This window comes from Zeus faber (assembly GCF_960531495.2).
Source record: "Zeus faber genome assembly, chromosome: 4".
In the NCBI taxonomy this organism is placed as follows: domain Eukaryota; kingdom Metazoa; phylum Chordata; class Actinopteri; order Zeiformes; family Zeidae; genus Zeus; species Zeus faber.
The window spans coordinates 23254653-23273178 of record NC_137191.1 but is presented as its reverse complement, the minus strand read 5'-3'; the positions used below and the strand labels follow the sequence as shown (position 1 = coordinate 23273178).

The window sequence follows — 18526 nt, the reverse complement described above, 5'->3', positions numbered from 1 at the left end:
AGTTATTACATTTAATGCTTTTTAAGACTTGTTTTTGGACTTATAAGTCATCCTAAATGTAAGTACTGTAATTTGCAGGATATGCTGAAAGAAAAGCCCTGTCACTGAAATCTAACGTTTTTCATCCAGAAGTTACTGTGAATGGATGACATTTTTACCCCTATATCATTACTATTGATATAATTCAAAATTCATTTTAAAATAACGCTGTCTTACCAGTACTGTACCGCTGTACTGTTTTTATCTGTCGTCTAAACTCGCGTATGCGTAAGTCTCAATCTAGTGGTGCATGCACATGTCTTAAACAGCGGGTCCGGAGCTGCTCTCCGGCTGGGTAGTTGGATGATATTGGATAAAACGTGTGAATTCTTCTGTAATTCCCGTTTGGCGGGCAGCTGATAATCCACACAATGAAAGCGCTCATTCGTGCCTGCTTTGGCCACGGTGTTGACGGAAATCCAGTGACACCACTAGGTACTCCCCTTCGTTATGAGTCACCAAACCGGGTCAAAAGCCTTGTGAAAATTGCGAGACGAAACGGTGATTCACTCGCGAGAAAGGGAGTTTAGTACGCGAGAGACCGAGTTATATACTATGCGAGAAAGGACGGGTCAGTACCCTTATGAATAACTCCAGTTTATCACAGAGCAATGTTAAAGAACAACACCTTATATTTGAGCACCGTATTTATATTATTATCAAACATACAGATAAGAATTGATATGGGTGTTAGTGTTTAAGGAGTAAGACGGGCTGAATGTGTTTTTGGACTGCATGTGTGTGAGCAGTACAGTGAATGTACAGCCAGTGACCTTGAACCTGAACTTGCTTCAGACTGGAGGTAATTCCTCATCTGTAGCATTCAACATTTTTGACAGCATTTTAATGTGTCGCTGCAAGAAACGATGGCTGTGCTCAATGTCATTATAACTGCATGTTTGTACACTCCTCAGTAAACTGCACACAGGTTTTAATTTCAATGAAATATTGCTGCAAATCATTGCATGGTATCATGTGAGATAGAATGAGTAAACAGAGGCATGGGTTCAGCTGTTCCGCCCTTTTCAAGAACTAAACGGTCCTTCAACCTCTCTGACGTGGAACTTCTGACGCGCAAATGAACATAACGTGCTTGATCCTTACCGTGTGGTGGAACTCATCCTCCCTCATAATAGCTCACTCTCTCGCGCGCGGTACCTCGTTCTCTCGCGCACCGCAACGTTTTTGTAAAAAATAATACTTTTCTGCGGAAACACTGCATTTCCTCAAATGTTAATTTTCGGATTCAAACGTATTTTTATTTTTACTTTTGGTCAAATTTGAATAGCATTAAAATATCGAACCATTGTTTGACAGCACTAGTGAGTGGGAGTGTGTGTGAGCAAGTGTTGAGACTGGAAGCGGAGGGAGCGCCAAGGTTTGTACACGCTCCATCTGTAAGCCACTTTGAGAGAATCTGATGACAGACGTGGAATCTTGAACGTTAAAAAACACAACCTTCCAGCGAGGAAAGGTTACGTCAGGACAGCGCGTAAAAGCTAAAGTCTTACGTCATGTATCCCGTTACTTTGCGTAGAATATAAAACTGAGGGGGTTTGGACGTGTATTGGTTAGGAGGAAAGCTGAGTCTGTAAAACAACTTGGCACTGGAAAATGTCTGGTAGAATTACTGTTCAATGTCTGGGGAAACCAGACCCCTGTATCTTAAATCCATCAACGTTCAGCCTAGTTGCCACTACTTTGATGAAGTAGATGTCATAGTTTAATTAGACAGGGGGAAGGGTTTGCCTTTCAGGTGTGTCGTTCTCTACCTACTTATATCCAAATCCTAACCACACAAAGTATTAAGCTTTCTATCACAACAATTATGTGTCTAATGAATCCTTTGTTTGAATCAGAATGTAGGACAGAAAAAAACGCCTCAAGTACTAACTCCCTAGCAAGCCCCCCCGTTACAAGTAACTAAGTCCACCAAAGCTCGAGACACTGGGTGCCAATCCAACCTGCCATGCTCTAACAAATGGCAAACAGGGGATACGGTCTTTTAATAGGATTGGCCGTAATAGTAGTTTGAATTTTATATGGTAAAGAATCTGTTCTTTACTGGTGCATCACATCTCTCCCTAGTTTTTGTGATGGTGAACCACCGCGAATGTCAGAATTTTGCAAACCCTCACTTTCCAAACGGTTGTGACAAACATTGTGATCGACGCCGGCATTGATGTCTGGTAGATTTTCTCAGTTTGTTTTATCTGCCGCCTGTTGCCATCGCATCCGCTCGCATGCTCGAATCCCTGGGTGTGTCAAGTGTGTGCAGGGGTTTTTTCTCTCAGGTCATGTTGACAGACCCCACACAGACAGCGCCACAGAAAAGCGGCAACCCTATCGCGTGCACGCGTGTGTGTGTGTGTGTGGGCGTATGTGCGCGCTGGGCGTTGGCGCGCGCTGGGCGTTGGCTTGGGCAGAGTGAAGTGTTTGCTCAGGGCGTGCATGGTACCATTTTGTGCTGTGTATGTATGTGTGTGTGTATGTCTCCTCACAGAGGTCACTCTTCAGCAGGATTTAAGAGATGTTCTATTAGGTGTGTGTGTGTGTGTGTGTGTGTGTGTGTGTGTGTGTGTGTGTGCGTGTGTGCGTGTGTGCGTGTGTGCGTGTGTGCGTGTGTGCGTGTGTGCGTGTGTGCGTGCGTGCGTGCGTGCGTGCGTGCGTGCGTGCGTGCGTGCGTGCGTGCGTGCGTGCGTGCGTGCGTGCGTGCGCGCGCGCGCCAGGGCGAGAGAGACCGATCTCTTGTACTTCCAAAGGCAAATGTTTGTGTAGTGTCTGCTGGTCTCAACATGCCTGGGGAGCTTTCACTGACTCAGACACAAAGTTTTGTTTTGGTGTTTTACTTAAAAAAATAGCTGGAGCCACATATTTCATCATTGTTTTCCAATACATTCCCTGTCAAGATAGGCATCAAGTTCATACGCTTGCAAGCAAAAGGGTGTGTATGTGTCTGTGTGGAAAAAGCCCCAATGTTAGGTTATAGATGGTGGTGTTATGAGAGGTTGGAAAGAAAGAAAATAGACATAAGTCAGTAGTGGTGTGATGGAAGGTGGTTGATGAGCGATCCGTACAGATTGCCCGCCCCCCCCACGGTTTAGCTCACATGTGAATGTGAAAAATTTAACCATCCAAGTAAAATACAGTTTTACCCCGGCTGTTACTTTTTTAAGTCATAATTCCATAAATCTCGATGCAGAGTTGCAGTGAAAAGAAGATCGACAAGACAGATGCGTGTTTTTTTTTTAACTCTGAACCGCAATGTTTGCTGTACGTGGCGCTATGTTGCCGCTACTTTGCGACGTACCGTGAAGCAAATGTCTGCGCGGCCTCATATTGGAGCGGTCATGAGCCACATATAAACAAATACGATGTGTACTGAGAGATGCAGACTTATCTACAAAATGGATTGTAACGCGCTTAATTCTTAACCGATTTACATGGAATTTAGTTTGTTATAAAAGTGAGAAATTGAACATGATATGTTTTCTTATTGGAATTAAATTCAGTTACTGGGGACGGATCGATTCATATTTTTACCTTCACTACCACGTTTAAAGGAATAAGGTATAATGCGTGCCTCATATTGCATTTTCATTTAACAATTACGTTTTGAATATTTTATATATTTTAAGATTTGATTTTAATGTTGGACATCTTGAATGTTGTTTTCATTTAAGACCATGGGCACAACTACCTTGCTTTTAGTGTTTTACAGAATATATGGGAAGCAAAGTTATATTTGTCCCCCTTTCTTTTTTTTCTTTTTTCTTTTTTTTGCTGATCTGAAAAATGATCCGATCCGTGACTCAAAACAGTGATACGATCCAAACCGTGAGTTTTGTGATCCGTTGCACCCCTACAAGTAAGATTGTGCATCTACGACTCTGACAGCCAATGCCGTAGCAGTAATTGTTCGGCGCCATGGCAACCTGGAGGCAGCACCATCTGATATCGCAACGGACAAGTGAAATGCATGCATGCGCGCGCACACACACACACACACACACACACACACACACACACACACACACACACACACACACACACACAGAAAGCAATGTTAAGAGGCAAGCAAGAAGCAGTTAAGAGGAGGGAGGTGATGCGACAGTACAGGATGAAAGCCGCCATAAAAAAAAAAAAAAACAAGAAGAACAGAATGCAAGCCAACCCAATAAGAAGGAGAAGAAGGGCCGACCAACCCTTGTTAGGAGGTTGGAGGTTCCCCTCCAGCCTGAGTTTTTAATGGACACCCTGTGGCAAATGCCGGTATCTTCCAACCGGACTGTGTGGGTGTGTGTGTGTGGGTATTTGTGAGGTATTTTTCTTTGCTTCAGAAGTGCACCAGTAACAGGGGTCCTCACTAACCAGGTGTATTTACTCTGACCACACTTTGATACCCGTACAAGAGTGTATGTGTGTATTTAAACCATCGTACTCGAAACAAAACAGGGACCCGCCCTGCGGTTTGAGGTGGACTCATGCAAATGCTTTTTTGGCTCTTTCTGTGTGTATTTATGTGCCTCAACAAGCCTTGATCAGCAGTCGAGTACAACTGTCGACAAAGGAACGGGGTCAAGTGGGTCTCTCATGAGTTGCATCAGGTTTCCTCATTCCTGACACGCTGCTCAGTTTTAGTTTTTTTTTGTACAGATCCATGTAAAGTGTCATGACGGTGAAAGAATATAGAATTTGGTTGACGGCATCTCTCGCTCTGCCATCTCTATCTCTCTTGCAGACCGGGTGGATTCTTGCTTGGAGGCCAGCGACGTATGTGGTGTCCAGTTGCTGGGCGGCGTCGGGGACTCCTCCCTGGCGGTGGTGACGGAGGAGAGGAAGACGAAGGGCGGGGAGGAGCTGAGGGAGCTGTGGAGGAAGGCCATCCTGCAGCAGATCCTTCTCCTCAGGATGGAGAGGGAGAACCAGAAACTGCAAGGTAACGAAGGAGGGATGGATGGGAGGCAGGGGAAAATCATCAGAATCAGTTTATTCCGGCAGGGACATTTACATATGCTAGGAATTTGTTCTGGTGAGGTACGGACAATTAGCATTAAAAAAAAAAAAAAAAAAAGCCTAACATTGTGGAAAGAAATTATAATAAAATAGAATAAAAATGTAAGTAACAATTTTTAGATTGTCAAATATATACATAAATACAAAACAGAGATATTCAGATATATAAAAATAGACAGAATGTACAAAATGTGATACTAGGCACAGGATAATTTATTGCTATGGGTATATAGGGTATACATTATAAAATATGTTTATTCAAAGGGGGGTTTCCCCTTTGAATAAACAGGCTCATAAAATTTAAGGCTGATCTCACCGCAGGGCGTGGCGATTGTACCGCCTCTCTCTTGACCCAGTTTGCTCTTGCTGACACACACACACACACACTCCATCGCTCCACACCTGCTGTATTCCTGTGCTGCCCTCAGAAACACACCCATTATTCCTGCCCGTGGAGCAGGGTGTGGAAGCGCTGAATGTGGATCAATATTGACATAAGAAAATTAAAAGCCTGGACGGGGGCCCTCGATTCAATCGATCTCACACACACACACCCATCAACATGCGGATGACGACACAATACAGTTACATCCCCGGCGCACAGTGAGCTCCACTGGATGTCAATAGTTTTATTCCTCCACAGGGTGTGGCCCGCAACACTATTCATTATTTGTTTAGGTGGAGTTCAACTCCCTGTCTTCTGTCCTATCTGACTTCATCTCTGTCGCTGCTGCCCGCTTTATGGAGCAACTGTGTGTCCTGGGCCCTGCTTGTGTGTCTTTATCTATCTTTATCAATTCCAGGGCAGGGTACCCCATCCCGCTGTGTGTGTAATCATAGGCGGGTTGTTCCGGAAACCAAAGAATTACATAAATAACAAACGCCTGAGCATGAGCGAAGGAAAAGGTGGAGGGTGGAGTAGAGTTCTGCCTGGGGTGTAGCTTTGATAACTCAAACACAGCTTCTATTCTCACTCTCTGTGTCTACAGGACCTCTTCTCTCTTCTTTCCCTCCACTGCCTGTCTTTATCGTCCTCACTCCACTCCCTTATCAGGATGGGATTGTTGAGACTTTGTCTGACATATGGAGACATTTTTAACAAGGGTTGTTTTTTGGGGTTTTTTTCTTTGTCGCTATAAATTATTGCAATTCATATGGTGGATATTAAACCATTGTGACTCGCAGCTGTGGACATTTCTTTCCCTTTCCTACTTTAGATAGATAGATATATAGAGAAATAAATGCTTTATTCATCCCGGGAGGGAGCAACAGCTGCCATGAAAAAATAGGAAAAATAATAATAAAGCAGTGGAATAAAAAATAGAAAAACAGAATAATGTGGAAGTATACAATTGACTTGACAGTTTCAACATAAAATATGACAATATACACTAAACCTAATGATGAACAACAAAATATAACCTAAAAATAAACAGGGTTCCCATGTGTCCTGGAATACCTGTAAAAAACAGTGACCAAATTTTCCAGTCATGGAAAACACATGGAAAATAGTGTTATTTCAACATTCTTCTATTTTCCTTTAGCTGAGAATGAACTACTAGGATATGTATCGGAGCTCCCCAAAACGGATGACGTTGCCATCTAAAAGGGCTAAGTCATGTTCAAGATCATATTAACGTTCAAATGGTAGTTGATGTTTTATTTTGAATAGGCTGCTCTCGGTTATGTTGTGGAAACGCTGTGAACACACCCCCAAGTCACGTCACAAAGTAGCACATGCAGCTTGGATGACATGACAAACTCTGAATTATGTACGTTTATTATCCTTCAAATCTACACATTAGTTACTGCTGGCTGTTAATTGTGATTGTAAGACATTTATAAACACTTTAGGAAATGTTAACAGTTTGTAGACTCCTTAAGAACTTTAATAAAAGCCTTATGAGTTTCTTATAATTCTTTATAATGGCATTACAAATGCATTTATTGGGTTTAACTAACTTACCTCTTATGGCAATGTTAAACCTTTACGAAGATTTTTTTTGCTACTAAATGAAGATGAATACATACTTTATAATGCATTTATTAGCAGTAAACTATGCACTAATAAACAGTTAACATTTAGTAACACTTAATACTACTAGTAGGGGCCAAGGTATGGTGTGATACGGACTGTGAGAGTCAGTGGCCGTTAATATACCTCACAAACTCTACTCCAACTTTGAATCCTACATTTATGTATGTAAAGTTCAGTCTAGATTTGTCAGTAGGCATAGTACAGAAGGCTACTATTTGTGTTATTGGTGTTCAGGCGGTAATGGTTAATAAAGGAAAAAAGGGGATTCAGGTTATAAATGAATTAGCCTGGGAACCAGACGAATCTGCATGCTCGTGTTTCATTTGGTCTGGCAGATACGTCTGGCCCTCCTCCCATTCAATCAGATTTCCATCCAACCTGGCCAGGGTCAGGCCAATCACAACCGTTTTATCTAATATGAGGTGGGTTTGGGAGTGCCCTTGTGGCACCTTATCAAGATGGCTGCTGCTGATGAATTCGCTATCACGACAGTATTAAATGAACTGGACAGCATATTTTCTCTAAAAGAAGAATAAACAACTGCACTTAAAGCTGTTGTTGACAAGAAAGATGTGTTTGCCGTACTTCCGACAGGATTTGGTAACAGTTTAATTTACCAACCGGCCCCACTGTTCGCCATTTTTCTGTCGCCCAGCGCTACGTCACACGTTCCGTTGCTCTGATTGGTTGTAGGTTAATCCAAATACGTCCAGAGACATTTTGGTCTGCGCCCGTTGAAAAAGCCCCCTGGAAATAAAAAATTAACTCAGAGGTTCATTTAATGATCAATTTTATTTACATAGTATTTGCCAAGCATAGAGCACAAAGTGCTTTCTAAAGGAAACAAAATAAAATACAATGATGGAATACTATAAAAAAATAACAATGTTAAAAAAGAAAATTTTAAAAAAGATAAGAGAGGAGATAATGGCAAAGGTTAAGCCTGTATACTGAAATGCGGAGGTGGGTAGGGCAGCCCAAAACTGTACTCAACTAAAAGTATTGTTACTTTAAAATAATAATTACTCAAGTAGAAGTAAAAGTAGTCATCCGAATAATTACTTGAGTGAGAAAGTATCTCGTGAAAAGACTGTAGAGTCTAAGTCTGAAGAGTAATGACTTAGCTCACACGATTTATTGTTGAAATAAACAGAGCAAGATGAATGTAAATGTCCAAAATATTAAATAGCAATAAGACTACACTAAACTCAATGAGGAACATTTTCATATATATACAGTATGTGACACTTTCTTTGTTTTATATGAACCACTTTGAAGGATGAATATCCATGATACAGCAGGTATATTTTGAGTTATTTTAAAATTAATGGTTGTGGCCACGGACATTTGGATGTTATTCAGTTCTTTTTAGGCCAATTTATGTTAGGCTATGCACTGATCTTCCTGATTATTATTATTATTTTATTTTATTTTATTTTATTTTTTTGAGCAAGGCAGGTGCAAGATACTTTTGCTGGCTCTTTTTTGCTGGTTTTTAACCTGCAGAGAGAAAAGAGAAAGCTGAGGGGATAGTTCCCTGAACCATCATTGTAACTTGGTTATACTAATAAGGTGATGTGCTGTACATCTGCAGGTGTGTTAATTCACAATAGAGTTATGATTTTTAAGCCTGTAAGAGATGATTATTGATCTACTTCAATAATGTAGATCAAGACGATCCTCCCTCTCGCAAAACGTGTGCCAAACTTCTTCGCTCCTCGAAGAGCACGGTTTGATTGGGAAAACGAGGAGGTGGTCGCACTGCTGTTTCTGTCCCTCGGTGATGATCTCATCGTCCGCCCAACCGCTGACACTGGGTGGATACCACACACATGCGGAAAGGGAGGAGGAGGTCCACCGGGGGAGGGGGGAGAACGAGATGATAAGAAGGTTCTACAGACTGTAAGAGAGGAAGGATGGAAATAGAACAAGATGTTGACAATGCAGCGCAACAGGCGGGCGAGGTAGAGCTGATTGCGAAAGCAGAGTAGTGGTTGTGTGTAGGTGTAAAAAAAAGAAAAAAAATTTTAGGGAAGAGAGAAGTTGTGGGGGAAGAGGAAGGGAGTTGCCATGAGAGGAAGCGGTGGGGCGGGGGCCTGGGTGTTTCCTCACCTTCCTCTGAAGGCGCGCTGCAACGGAATTTTTTGTGCACATGGGCGTGTCAGTTCTGTGAAGCCTGTGTGGTTTGTTTGTAATTATAGTGTGTGTGTGTGTGTGTGTGTGTGTGTGTGTGTGTGTGTGTGTGTGTGTGTGTGTGTGTGTGTGTGTGTGTGTGTGTGTGTGTGTGTGTGTGTGTGTGTGTGTGTGTGTGTGTGTGTGTGTGTAGCCTCAGAGAGCGATCTGCAGAACAAACGGCTGAAGCTGGACTACGAGGAGATCACTCCGTGCCTGAAGGAAGTCACCCCGCTCTGGGAAAAGATGCTGGCTACCCCCGGGAGGTCAAAGGTCAAGTTCGATGCAGACACTGTACACGCCGCGGTCGCACAAGGTACTTGGTCATTTTGCCACTGCAAAGGTTGAAAAGAGTGAAGTATCGGGCTTTTTACCAACTCCTAACCCACCTGGCATGGCAACAAAGGAAAATGTAGTTTTCTGTTCATAAAGTCACCCACCTTACAAGAATATATGAACTGACAGAAGAAGGTGAATCTCCGTACTCCCCCACCCGCCACTGGAGTCAAATAGCCTTTCCATTTTTTTTGAGGGTTCCGGCCCTCAAACCGGCAGCTCATAACCACATTTAAATTTACAAAATGCACAATAGAGAGGGGAGACTGGATACAATTTTTTTTATTTAATCTCACACCTTGTTTGAATTCACTATTTACTGATGGCACCATTACCCTGAAGGCAGTCAACCAATACGCCCTAACCCAATTCCATTTTATTTTATTTTATTCTATATATTTTTATTTTTTAGTTTATTCTATGAGTATTCGACTTACTGTATTACGTTTTAGGAATCAGTTAGTTGGTCTAGTAGAAAGAAATTTTCTTAGGACATATTGTGTGTAATCACCGGGTGCGTTGCATTACATTTCACTGCATATATGTATGAACGTATGTATATGTATGTGATGAATAAACCTCTTGATATTGAACTTGAACTTGAACTTGAAACCCTTTGTTGTCTTGGTAATTTTCCAACATTGCACATCCTGTGGATTTGCATAGAAGGAATGTCTGAACGTTTCAGTCGGTTGTCTTTACAGGACACTCCTGTTTGGGAAAACAAATGTCACATACTGTCCCCCGCCTCCACACCAATTACCCCCAGCCCCCCCCCACACACCCATCCTCCTTTCTACTGTTTGTGTCAGAAAGGTCTGGCTCATCTGAAAAGTAGATGGCTGTAGAGGAACCAATTCTCATTTTAAGCCCTCACTGGTTGCAACACAATTTCAATCGTTTTATTTTGTATATGCTCATGTAATTACAATTGAGATCAAATTCAAATAATGTCATATTTTCTTCCCTTGTCATGTTAACATCTCAGTGGCTCCAGAATGGACCTAGAAGTAGTTTTTCTGCGGTCAGCGCTCTTTATCCTCACCCAGCCCCTCTCCCTCTGTACCAGGCGTTCCCAAGCAGCACCGTGGGGAGATCTGGAAGTTTCTCTCGGAACAGTATTTGTTGAGGCAGACGGTCCCGTCCCGGCCGCCCGCCAACCTCACTCCTTACAAAGAACTGCTGAAGCAGCTCACCTCCCAGCAGCACGCCATCCTCATCGATCTCGGTAAGGGACCATTTCGTTCATATCCCACATGATTCCAAATTTGAGAACATCAAAAAAATATCAGGCATTACTGAGCAGGGACGCAAAGTGTCATCTCAGGTGCTCTCTAGAGACGCATGGTTACTCCAGGTCTTGAGAATTGTTTTCTTTCATAATGTAGACCAGCAGTCCCCAACTTTTTGGACTCACAGCCCACTTGAAAATCTCGAAAGTGTTCGCGGCCCACATCCAACCAGAAGTAATACAGATGCCAAACAGTGCGTTCTCAGAGGATGTATATTTTAACAATCATATGCATTGTCATACATACAGGGCACTAGTGGTAAAACAAAAAAAGGGGTGGGTTAAAAATTTTAAAAACCTTATATCCATGGAACTTTCGCGTAACGTTCGTAACGGTATCCAGTAAGCGCTGTGTTTTGAATGTAGCCCAACTACTAACGCCAGTGCAGATAAAACCAACAATAACAGGAGCACATTAATATTAACTCACCTAATGAGAAGGCTGATGTTGCATGGCAGAAACCAAATGCTTGATGTCTGGCTCAAGGGATAACCTATAAAGATCTGGCTCAACAATTAGTTTATTCCTGTATTTGTGTCCCACCACAGCAAAAGCCGTCATCTGGCGCATTTCCAAAATCGCCAGGAGCAGCCAAATAAGTTGGAAAAAAACCTTTCTTGACGGAAAATTTGATTTTTCCAGATTCGTGTTCCTTTGTGGTTTTTTTTTTATCGCTCAACGTATTTTCAAAACCAAGTTTGATTTATAAATAGTAGAAAAATGTTAAACCGCGGAGTTAAATATTCCCGTTAGATTACATGGGGAAACACAGTTCACTTACGGAGATGCTGAATAGCACTGAACGATCTGATCGATGGTTATCTTTAAAGTGACCGTCCATGGTGAAGATCATTCCTCCATATTCCATGTGATAGGAAGTCACAATGTGAAACCGTTTGCATAGAGTTCAACCTTTAAGTCGTACTACTTTTACACACACGGAGCCATTGTTGTGAAACGGCAAAGAAGAAGAACCCTTCGCGTCACGCACCCACGTCACTTCCGTATATAGACAGTTAAAGCGCAGCACGGGGGTGTTTCGGTCTCACTTGTCTGTGAAAACTTTCTTCTCCGTATCGTTATAGATTACGAGAAGCGGGCGGCGGAAGCTCTGAATCATATTTGGGACCTTAATCTGACCAGTGCGATAGATCCAAGTCAGTGTTAGCAGCGCGTACTGGACTTAATTTTCCGCAATGATAGTCAGTTCTCCAACAGTGACGCGGAGAATGACAGCGATGCTGAATCTCATATTACTCCGGACTTGGAGAACATTTCAAACAGCGGATTTCAAACTTAATGTGATGAATATTGGAATATTGAAAAGGAATGCGGAATATTTTCAAGAACCACCGGAGGAGACCAACAATACGTCCGTTGTTGTTACAACGGAAGAAGTTGATGACATGAAGTCCGTTGAGGTTGGTGACAGATTTTCAGATTTCAGATTTTCTGAGACTCATGATATTGATAGACTCTACATTTTGTTGTGTTGTCCGTACTTTTAAACTCCAAAATAATTCCACTTATATAAAACATGTATATTCTTACTGTTAAATAAAAGCTTTGCATTCTCAGAGCTGGCTGAATGAACCTGGTGTGGGTAAAGCTTTGGAGGTGATTATCTCAGAATCACAGTTTGCCACACCCTTGTCAGTAACAAGTCATGGCTTTAAAAATATTTGCTTGATTTGCACAAGTAACATGTTGTTTGGAAGCTCTGATTCTGAAAAAAAAATTGAAAACCGCCAAATGACCTTAAAGTACACGGTGGGTCACATTTCTTCTTCAATGCCACAAGTGCCGAAAAGCCAGTCTCACAGAGATACGTCGTCGGGTATGGCATCAGATATCACACAGCTCTGTTGGACAGAAAGAAAGAAGAAAGAAAGCTAGTTTCAATGCGCTGTCGCAGGAAAGATCCACAAGATTGTCCTTCTCTTTTGCGCTCAGTTCTGCGAGGGTCTCGTCACTGTGGCGGGCGAAGGGGTCTTCCATCCAGCTGCATTGCACATCTGGGATGGGGAAGTATTCGCGCAGCTTGGTCCTCAAACCATGCAGGTGGTCTTTGAGATGATTGATCACAGATATCAGACAACATATCCATATTTCTTATGGTCGCTTCTATTTTATTCTGGACATTGAACATGGTATGGTAACTGCTTTCCTTGGAGAATGAGGTTGAGTATATTCCCCGTTATCAGCTGTTCAAGCACATTCTCTGCCATCTCGTCAATCCTGCGTTTGACTGAGTTATCAGACAATGACATGAGGTTGCTTGGCTTGCACGCCTTATCTCCCAACATCACCCCCACGATCACTTTTGTGGCAGGAAGAGTTAAATTCTCCCCGATTGTATGGGCTTACCAGGCTTGGCTATGAGTCGGGAGACCCGATAGGACGCTTCCGCTGCTTTTGCATTCTCAGTGCCCACACGTGACGTTTCGATGACCTTCTTCTTGCCCTGATGCTCCTTGAGTTTGTAATCGATAAATTAGAGCCGCTTGGACATGTCCTGTTGGTGTTTTGTTTCGAGGTGACGCACAGTTTACATGGCTTCAGAGCTTCGCTGGATAAAATCTTGCACAGCACAGCGGTAACGGTTCTTCTTCCGTGCCTGTCCAAAGAAATCCCAATGATAAATAATCAATGCTATACCTTCTCCGACCCTTTTTCAGGTTGACACGCGGGACTGTCCCCCCTGTCCGATGTCCCGCTGGGACTTGTCTTGTGGTTGATGTACCAGTGGCTTCTTTCCTTTTCACTGTGCCTGATGCTAGCCAACCATTCATTTTGATTATCATCGCAAGTTCAAAATTGTACAGGTGCACGTCGATCGTGGTCCAGCGTTCGTGCGTGTGTGGGGTTTTTTTAACACTTTAAAACATCTTTGTAATTAATAATTTTGTATTTATTTTTTCAATAAAATCGATGTGTTTTGCCCGTGATTTGGTGACCCACTTGCAATACCCGCAATACAGCAATAAAATACCGGCCCATGGGTTGGGAATTGCTGACATTGACCAAACTGTAAATTAAACAACATTTGTGACCCACCGCAGACTTTAGGTACATTTGGTGGCTTTTGACTTTTTCCGCATCATTTGAAAGTGAAGAATCAGAGCTTCAAAACAGGGTATCACTGGTGCAAATCAAGCAAATATTTTTAAAGCTATGACTTGTTAATGACAAGGGTGAGGCAAACTGTGTTTCTGAGATAATCACCCTCAAAGTTTTCCCAACACTTGGCTTCATTCAGCCAGCTCCCAGAATCAAATGGATTGGAGGACCAACATAGCCATGGACCAACATGGCCACTTGACACCCTGCTGAATTGGGCTATCTCTGCATTGTTCTTGTGTTTTGAGGGAATGTTGAACAGCATCATCAACACACATCTTCGTTTTATAAAAGCTTTTATTTAACAGTAAGAATATACATGTTTTATAAAAGTCGAATCATTTAGGAGTTTAAAAGTGCGGACAACACAACAAAATTTAGAGTATCAATAACATGAGTCTTTGTATATCAACCTCAGTGTTTCATTTAATATATAAATGTGCGTATGCCAAATATCTTTAAAGTTGTTGGAGTTATTATGTGTGCTAACCCCAACTCTACCCCGTAGTTAGGCCCAGCTACACCCTGAGAGCCTGTTTGGGGCCTCTTTTCATTTTCTTTTTACCCTTGGCTGCATTTGCAGGTAAACTTGCTACTAGTTCATAATCTGCATCACCAATCTCAACGGACTTCATCACGTCATCAACTTCTTCCGTTGTAACGATAACAGCTGTGTCGTCGGTCTCCTCCAGTGGTTCTTGGAAATGTTCAGCTTCATCGTCACATTCAGGTTCAAATCACTGTTTGAAATCCAAGTCCGGGATAACGCCGGTATCAGATTCAGCATCGCTGTCAGAGAACTGACATTGCGGCAAATGAAGTCCAGTACACGCTGCTTACACTGACTTGGATCTATCGCACTGGTCAGATTAAGGTCCGCGATATGATTTAGATCTTCTGCCACCATCGTCTCGTAATCCATAACAACATGGAGATGAAAGTTTTCACAGACCAGTGAAAGCGGATCCTCGTCTTGTTTACGGCAGTGACGTCAGCTTGACTTCTTTGTTGGTATACGCCCCCTACACAATGTCTCCGTGTGTGTGTAATATTAGTACGACTTAAAGGTTGAACTCTATGAAAACAGTTTCACATTGTGAAATCACATGGAATATGGAGGAATGATCTTCACCTGGACAGTCGCTTTAAAGCAAACAATTGGCGTTGTTCAGCGCTATTCACTGTGAACTCCACGGTTTAACATTTTTCTACTATTTATAAATCAAGCTCAGTTTTGAAAATACATTGAGAGATTTAAAAAAAACACAAAGGAACACGAATCTGGAAAAATCGTATTTTCCTTCTAGAAAAGTTTTTTCAACTTATTTGGCAGCTTGTGGTGATTTTAGAAATGCACGAGATAGCCGGTTCTGCCGCAGTGGGTCACATATGTGATTGATTCTGCACATGCACAAACATGGGTGCACCACAATCACACTTGATTTACTCGCTCTCTTTTTGTGACACGGTTCCAGGTATAACAAGACAGTTGTGTGCGACAGGTGTATTTTTAATGTAGGGTGACCAAGGGTGACCCTTAAGTGTACCACATGTTCGGCACCGTTTTGGGCGGGGCGGGGCATGGGGGTGGTAAGAGAGTGACAGAAGAGCGTCCCTCCGTTATGAACAGTGCTTTTTTTTGTTGTTTCATACATACACACACACACACACACAGTTTCATGTTCTATTATCAATAGTTGAAGTTCAAGAGATTATTTTTCACATACATACACATTATTCCATATTGAATAATGAACAAAAATAAACAGTGTCAAATTCAGCAATCTCATTATTGTGATAACTGAAAATTGCAGTGTAGTCTGTATGTGCAGCTGTCCTATCACATGAGCGTGACCAGATCACATGATATATTTGTTGTTGACGTTCAGCAGATCGGAAATCAGAATCTGCAGGTCAGACTTAAAAAAAAAAAAAAAAAAAAAAAAAAAAATCTGATTAGGAATTGGCCAAGAAAATTGCAATCAGTGCATCTCTAGTTGGTAAACATGTTCAGTAACTTTAGGAGATGATGCATTTTAAGGAGTATATCCTGATGAGATACTATACTATACTATATATATAGTTAGCTGTAGTAGCGTGCATACAATGTGATTATCCTTGTTACGAGACGGCTGCGGTGTGAATAACTGAAGGAGTCATTTAGCTGCAGTAACTCAAATGCCACGGAGACTTGAGTACATTTGAGTACCACTGTTGTGGTTCTCAAATATTTCCCACGGTTAGCAGGCCTGGGATTGTCCTGAATTTGAATTTTTGAGGTCTTAATTTCATAACATAAATATGTTCTAAAATCTTGAGTCTTGCGCTGAACGTAATACAAAGATAATTTGTCTACAAATATTTCTAAAATGTCTTGAAAAGCTCTCAATATGTACTCTTAAAATGTACATTTGGACGCCCTGTTACTCTTCCCTTTAACACACACAGACTCCGCCACACCTAGAACCCGTATACCTCCCAGACACACACACACACACACACACACACAAAACAAGAAGTACATTACAACACCCTGAAACGCATTCCGCACAAATATGCACCAGCTTATCAAATACCTTGCTGACACACAAACGCTGTGAGGCAACACACACACCTGCCAATTATCCCCCCATGCTCTCTGATAAAGGGCCTCTTTATGTTGTCATGTTTGAAAGGTACATGTTAATCTCATGTTGTTGTATGTCAAGCCGCTAAAAGAAAAGCACCGTGGCCAGCATGCAATGCAAGAAACGAAGTAGACTTCAGGCCACATCGATCGGATCGAAGGCAATTTATTTTGCGGCGTGCATCATTTTGTCTTTAACACAGAAGACTAATTACCGTATTGACCCGAATATAAGAGGTTTATTTTCCTGGAAACCTGTCTGAAAAAGTGGGGTCGTCTTATATTCAGGGTCGAGACTTTTAAGTGTCAATATACGGTAGAATAAGAAAAAATAAAAGGTGTGCATTAGGAGGGGCGTTTCAATCTGTTTCCGCACACATACCCTACAGCTGTGGAACAAGGCCGACACTCCGTCCTCGTCCGATCCACCACACGCTCAGCTGCATTGCCCACACGGCTGATTTGAAAGAAGCAGGCGGCTCCTGTGTGTCGGACTCATTTTGCACACGTCATAGTGTGACTGACTCAGACTCCAGTCAGCTTGAGCTAAGCTTAGCATGTTTCTAACTTGCAAACGCTTCCTGGTGTTTCACAGCTTAGGGTTTCCGGATTCTGGGACCCGCGCTTGTGAAATTTGGTTCTGCAGTACGTTCACACATAGTCTGCCGCGTATTCTCCGTATGGCTGTGTTATCATTATTTGATGATTTTCTTTATAAAAACAAGATTTTGTCTTCAAAAAATACCAAATACCAAAAATGACTTTAGAAAAAGGGGGGTCGTCTTATAATCATATAGGGATGACCTATATTCGTGTCAATTCGGTACTTGAGTGTTGCCCGACGGCAGTGTTCCGTGCAGTATGTAAGAAGCGGCTTTTATAAATCTCATTGCTTCCCGCTCTCGTTCCTCTGTCCTTCTCCTCCTGCTCTCTCTTTCTCCCAGGTCGTACCTTTCCCACCCATCCATATTTCCAAGGCCAGCTGGGCGCAGGACAGTTATCCCTTTATAACCTGCTGAAAGCCTACTCGCTGCTGGACCCCGAGGTAGCCATTTCCGATGTACTTTCCCTTGGTTTTCCCCCTCTTGGTTGTTTGTTTTGTTATCAATGCTCATCCCTCATCCTTTTGCCTCATGCATTAAGTCTGTGAAGGCTCTCCGTCTACTAAGTGAGAGGCTGTCAGTCGCCAACTGGGTTAATGCCCCTGTCAGAACCAGTGTCACTTCAGTTGTTGTCGTTCCGCAGGTGGGCTACTGCCAAGGCCTGTCCTTCATAGCGGGAGTGCTGCTGCTGCACATGGGCGAGGAGGAAGCCTTCAACATGCTCAAATTCCTCATGTATGACATAGGACTGCGCAAGCAGTACAGGCCTGACATGATCATACTTCAGGTAGTTATTACAATAATAACCTATATATTTGTACAGCACCTCTCATACACAACATGCACCTCAAAGTGCATTACCTTAATAGAAGACGATCAAAATTATTATTATATAGAGCAATTGTTTAAAACAAGCAAAATGCACTTAATAAAAAGAAGTGTGGGGGGAAAAAAATGTAATTTTTGATTTTGGTCATCAGTAACACGATGACCACACTGAATGATTTTCAATCATTTTCTCTCCGGAACCATTTGTCTCGTCTTGATCTGCTCCCTTGACCTGCAGTTTAGGGGCGGTGGTTCACTCAGTAGTCGGAAGGTTGCCGGTTTGATCGCCGGCTCCCCTTGGTAGAATCCCGACGTGTCCTTGAGCAAGGCACTTAACCCCCTAACTGCTCCCGATGAGCCTTGCATTGGCTGCCCCTATCGGTCTATGAATAAGTTGTAAGTCTGCAAAATGATAATAATAATAATGATAATCATAATAATAAACGATCATTTTCAA

The 18526-nt window shown here is 42.3% G+C and overlaps 1 protein-coding gene across 4 annotated transcripts in view; it reads left to right on the top strand.

The window, feature by feature from the left end:
* The window catches only part of tbc1d1 (TBC1 (tre-2/USP6, BUB2, cdc16) domain family, member 1), a 59042-nt gene that overhangs the window by 37571 nt on the left and 2945 nt on the right, over positions 1-18526 (top strand). For all 4 annotated transcript variants that reach the window (XM_079998837.1, XM_079998835.1, XM_079998836.1 and 1 more), the window contains 5 exons: positions 4781-4978; positions 9420-9581; positions 10671-10829; positions 17584-17684; positions 17885-18028. In XM_079998837.1, coding sequence (XP_079854963.1) covers positions 4781-4978; positions 9420-9581; positions 10671-10829; positions 17584-17684; positions 17885-18028 — 764 coding nt within the window. The remainder of the gene's footprint in view (positions 1-4780; positions 4979-9419; positions 9582-10670; positions 10830-17583; positions 17685-17884; positions 18029-18526) is intronic.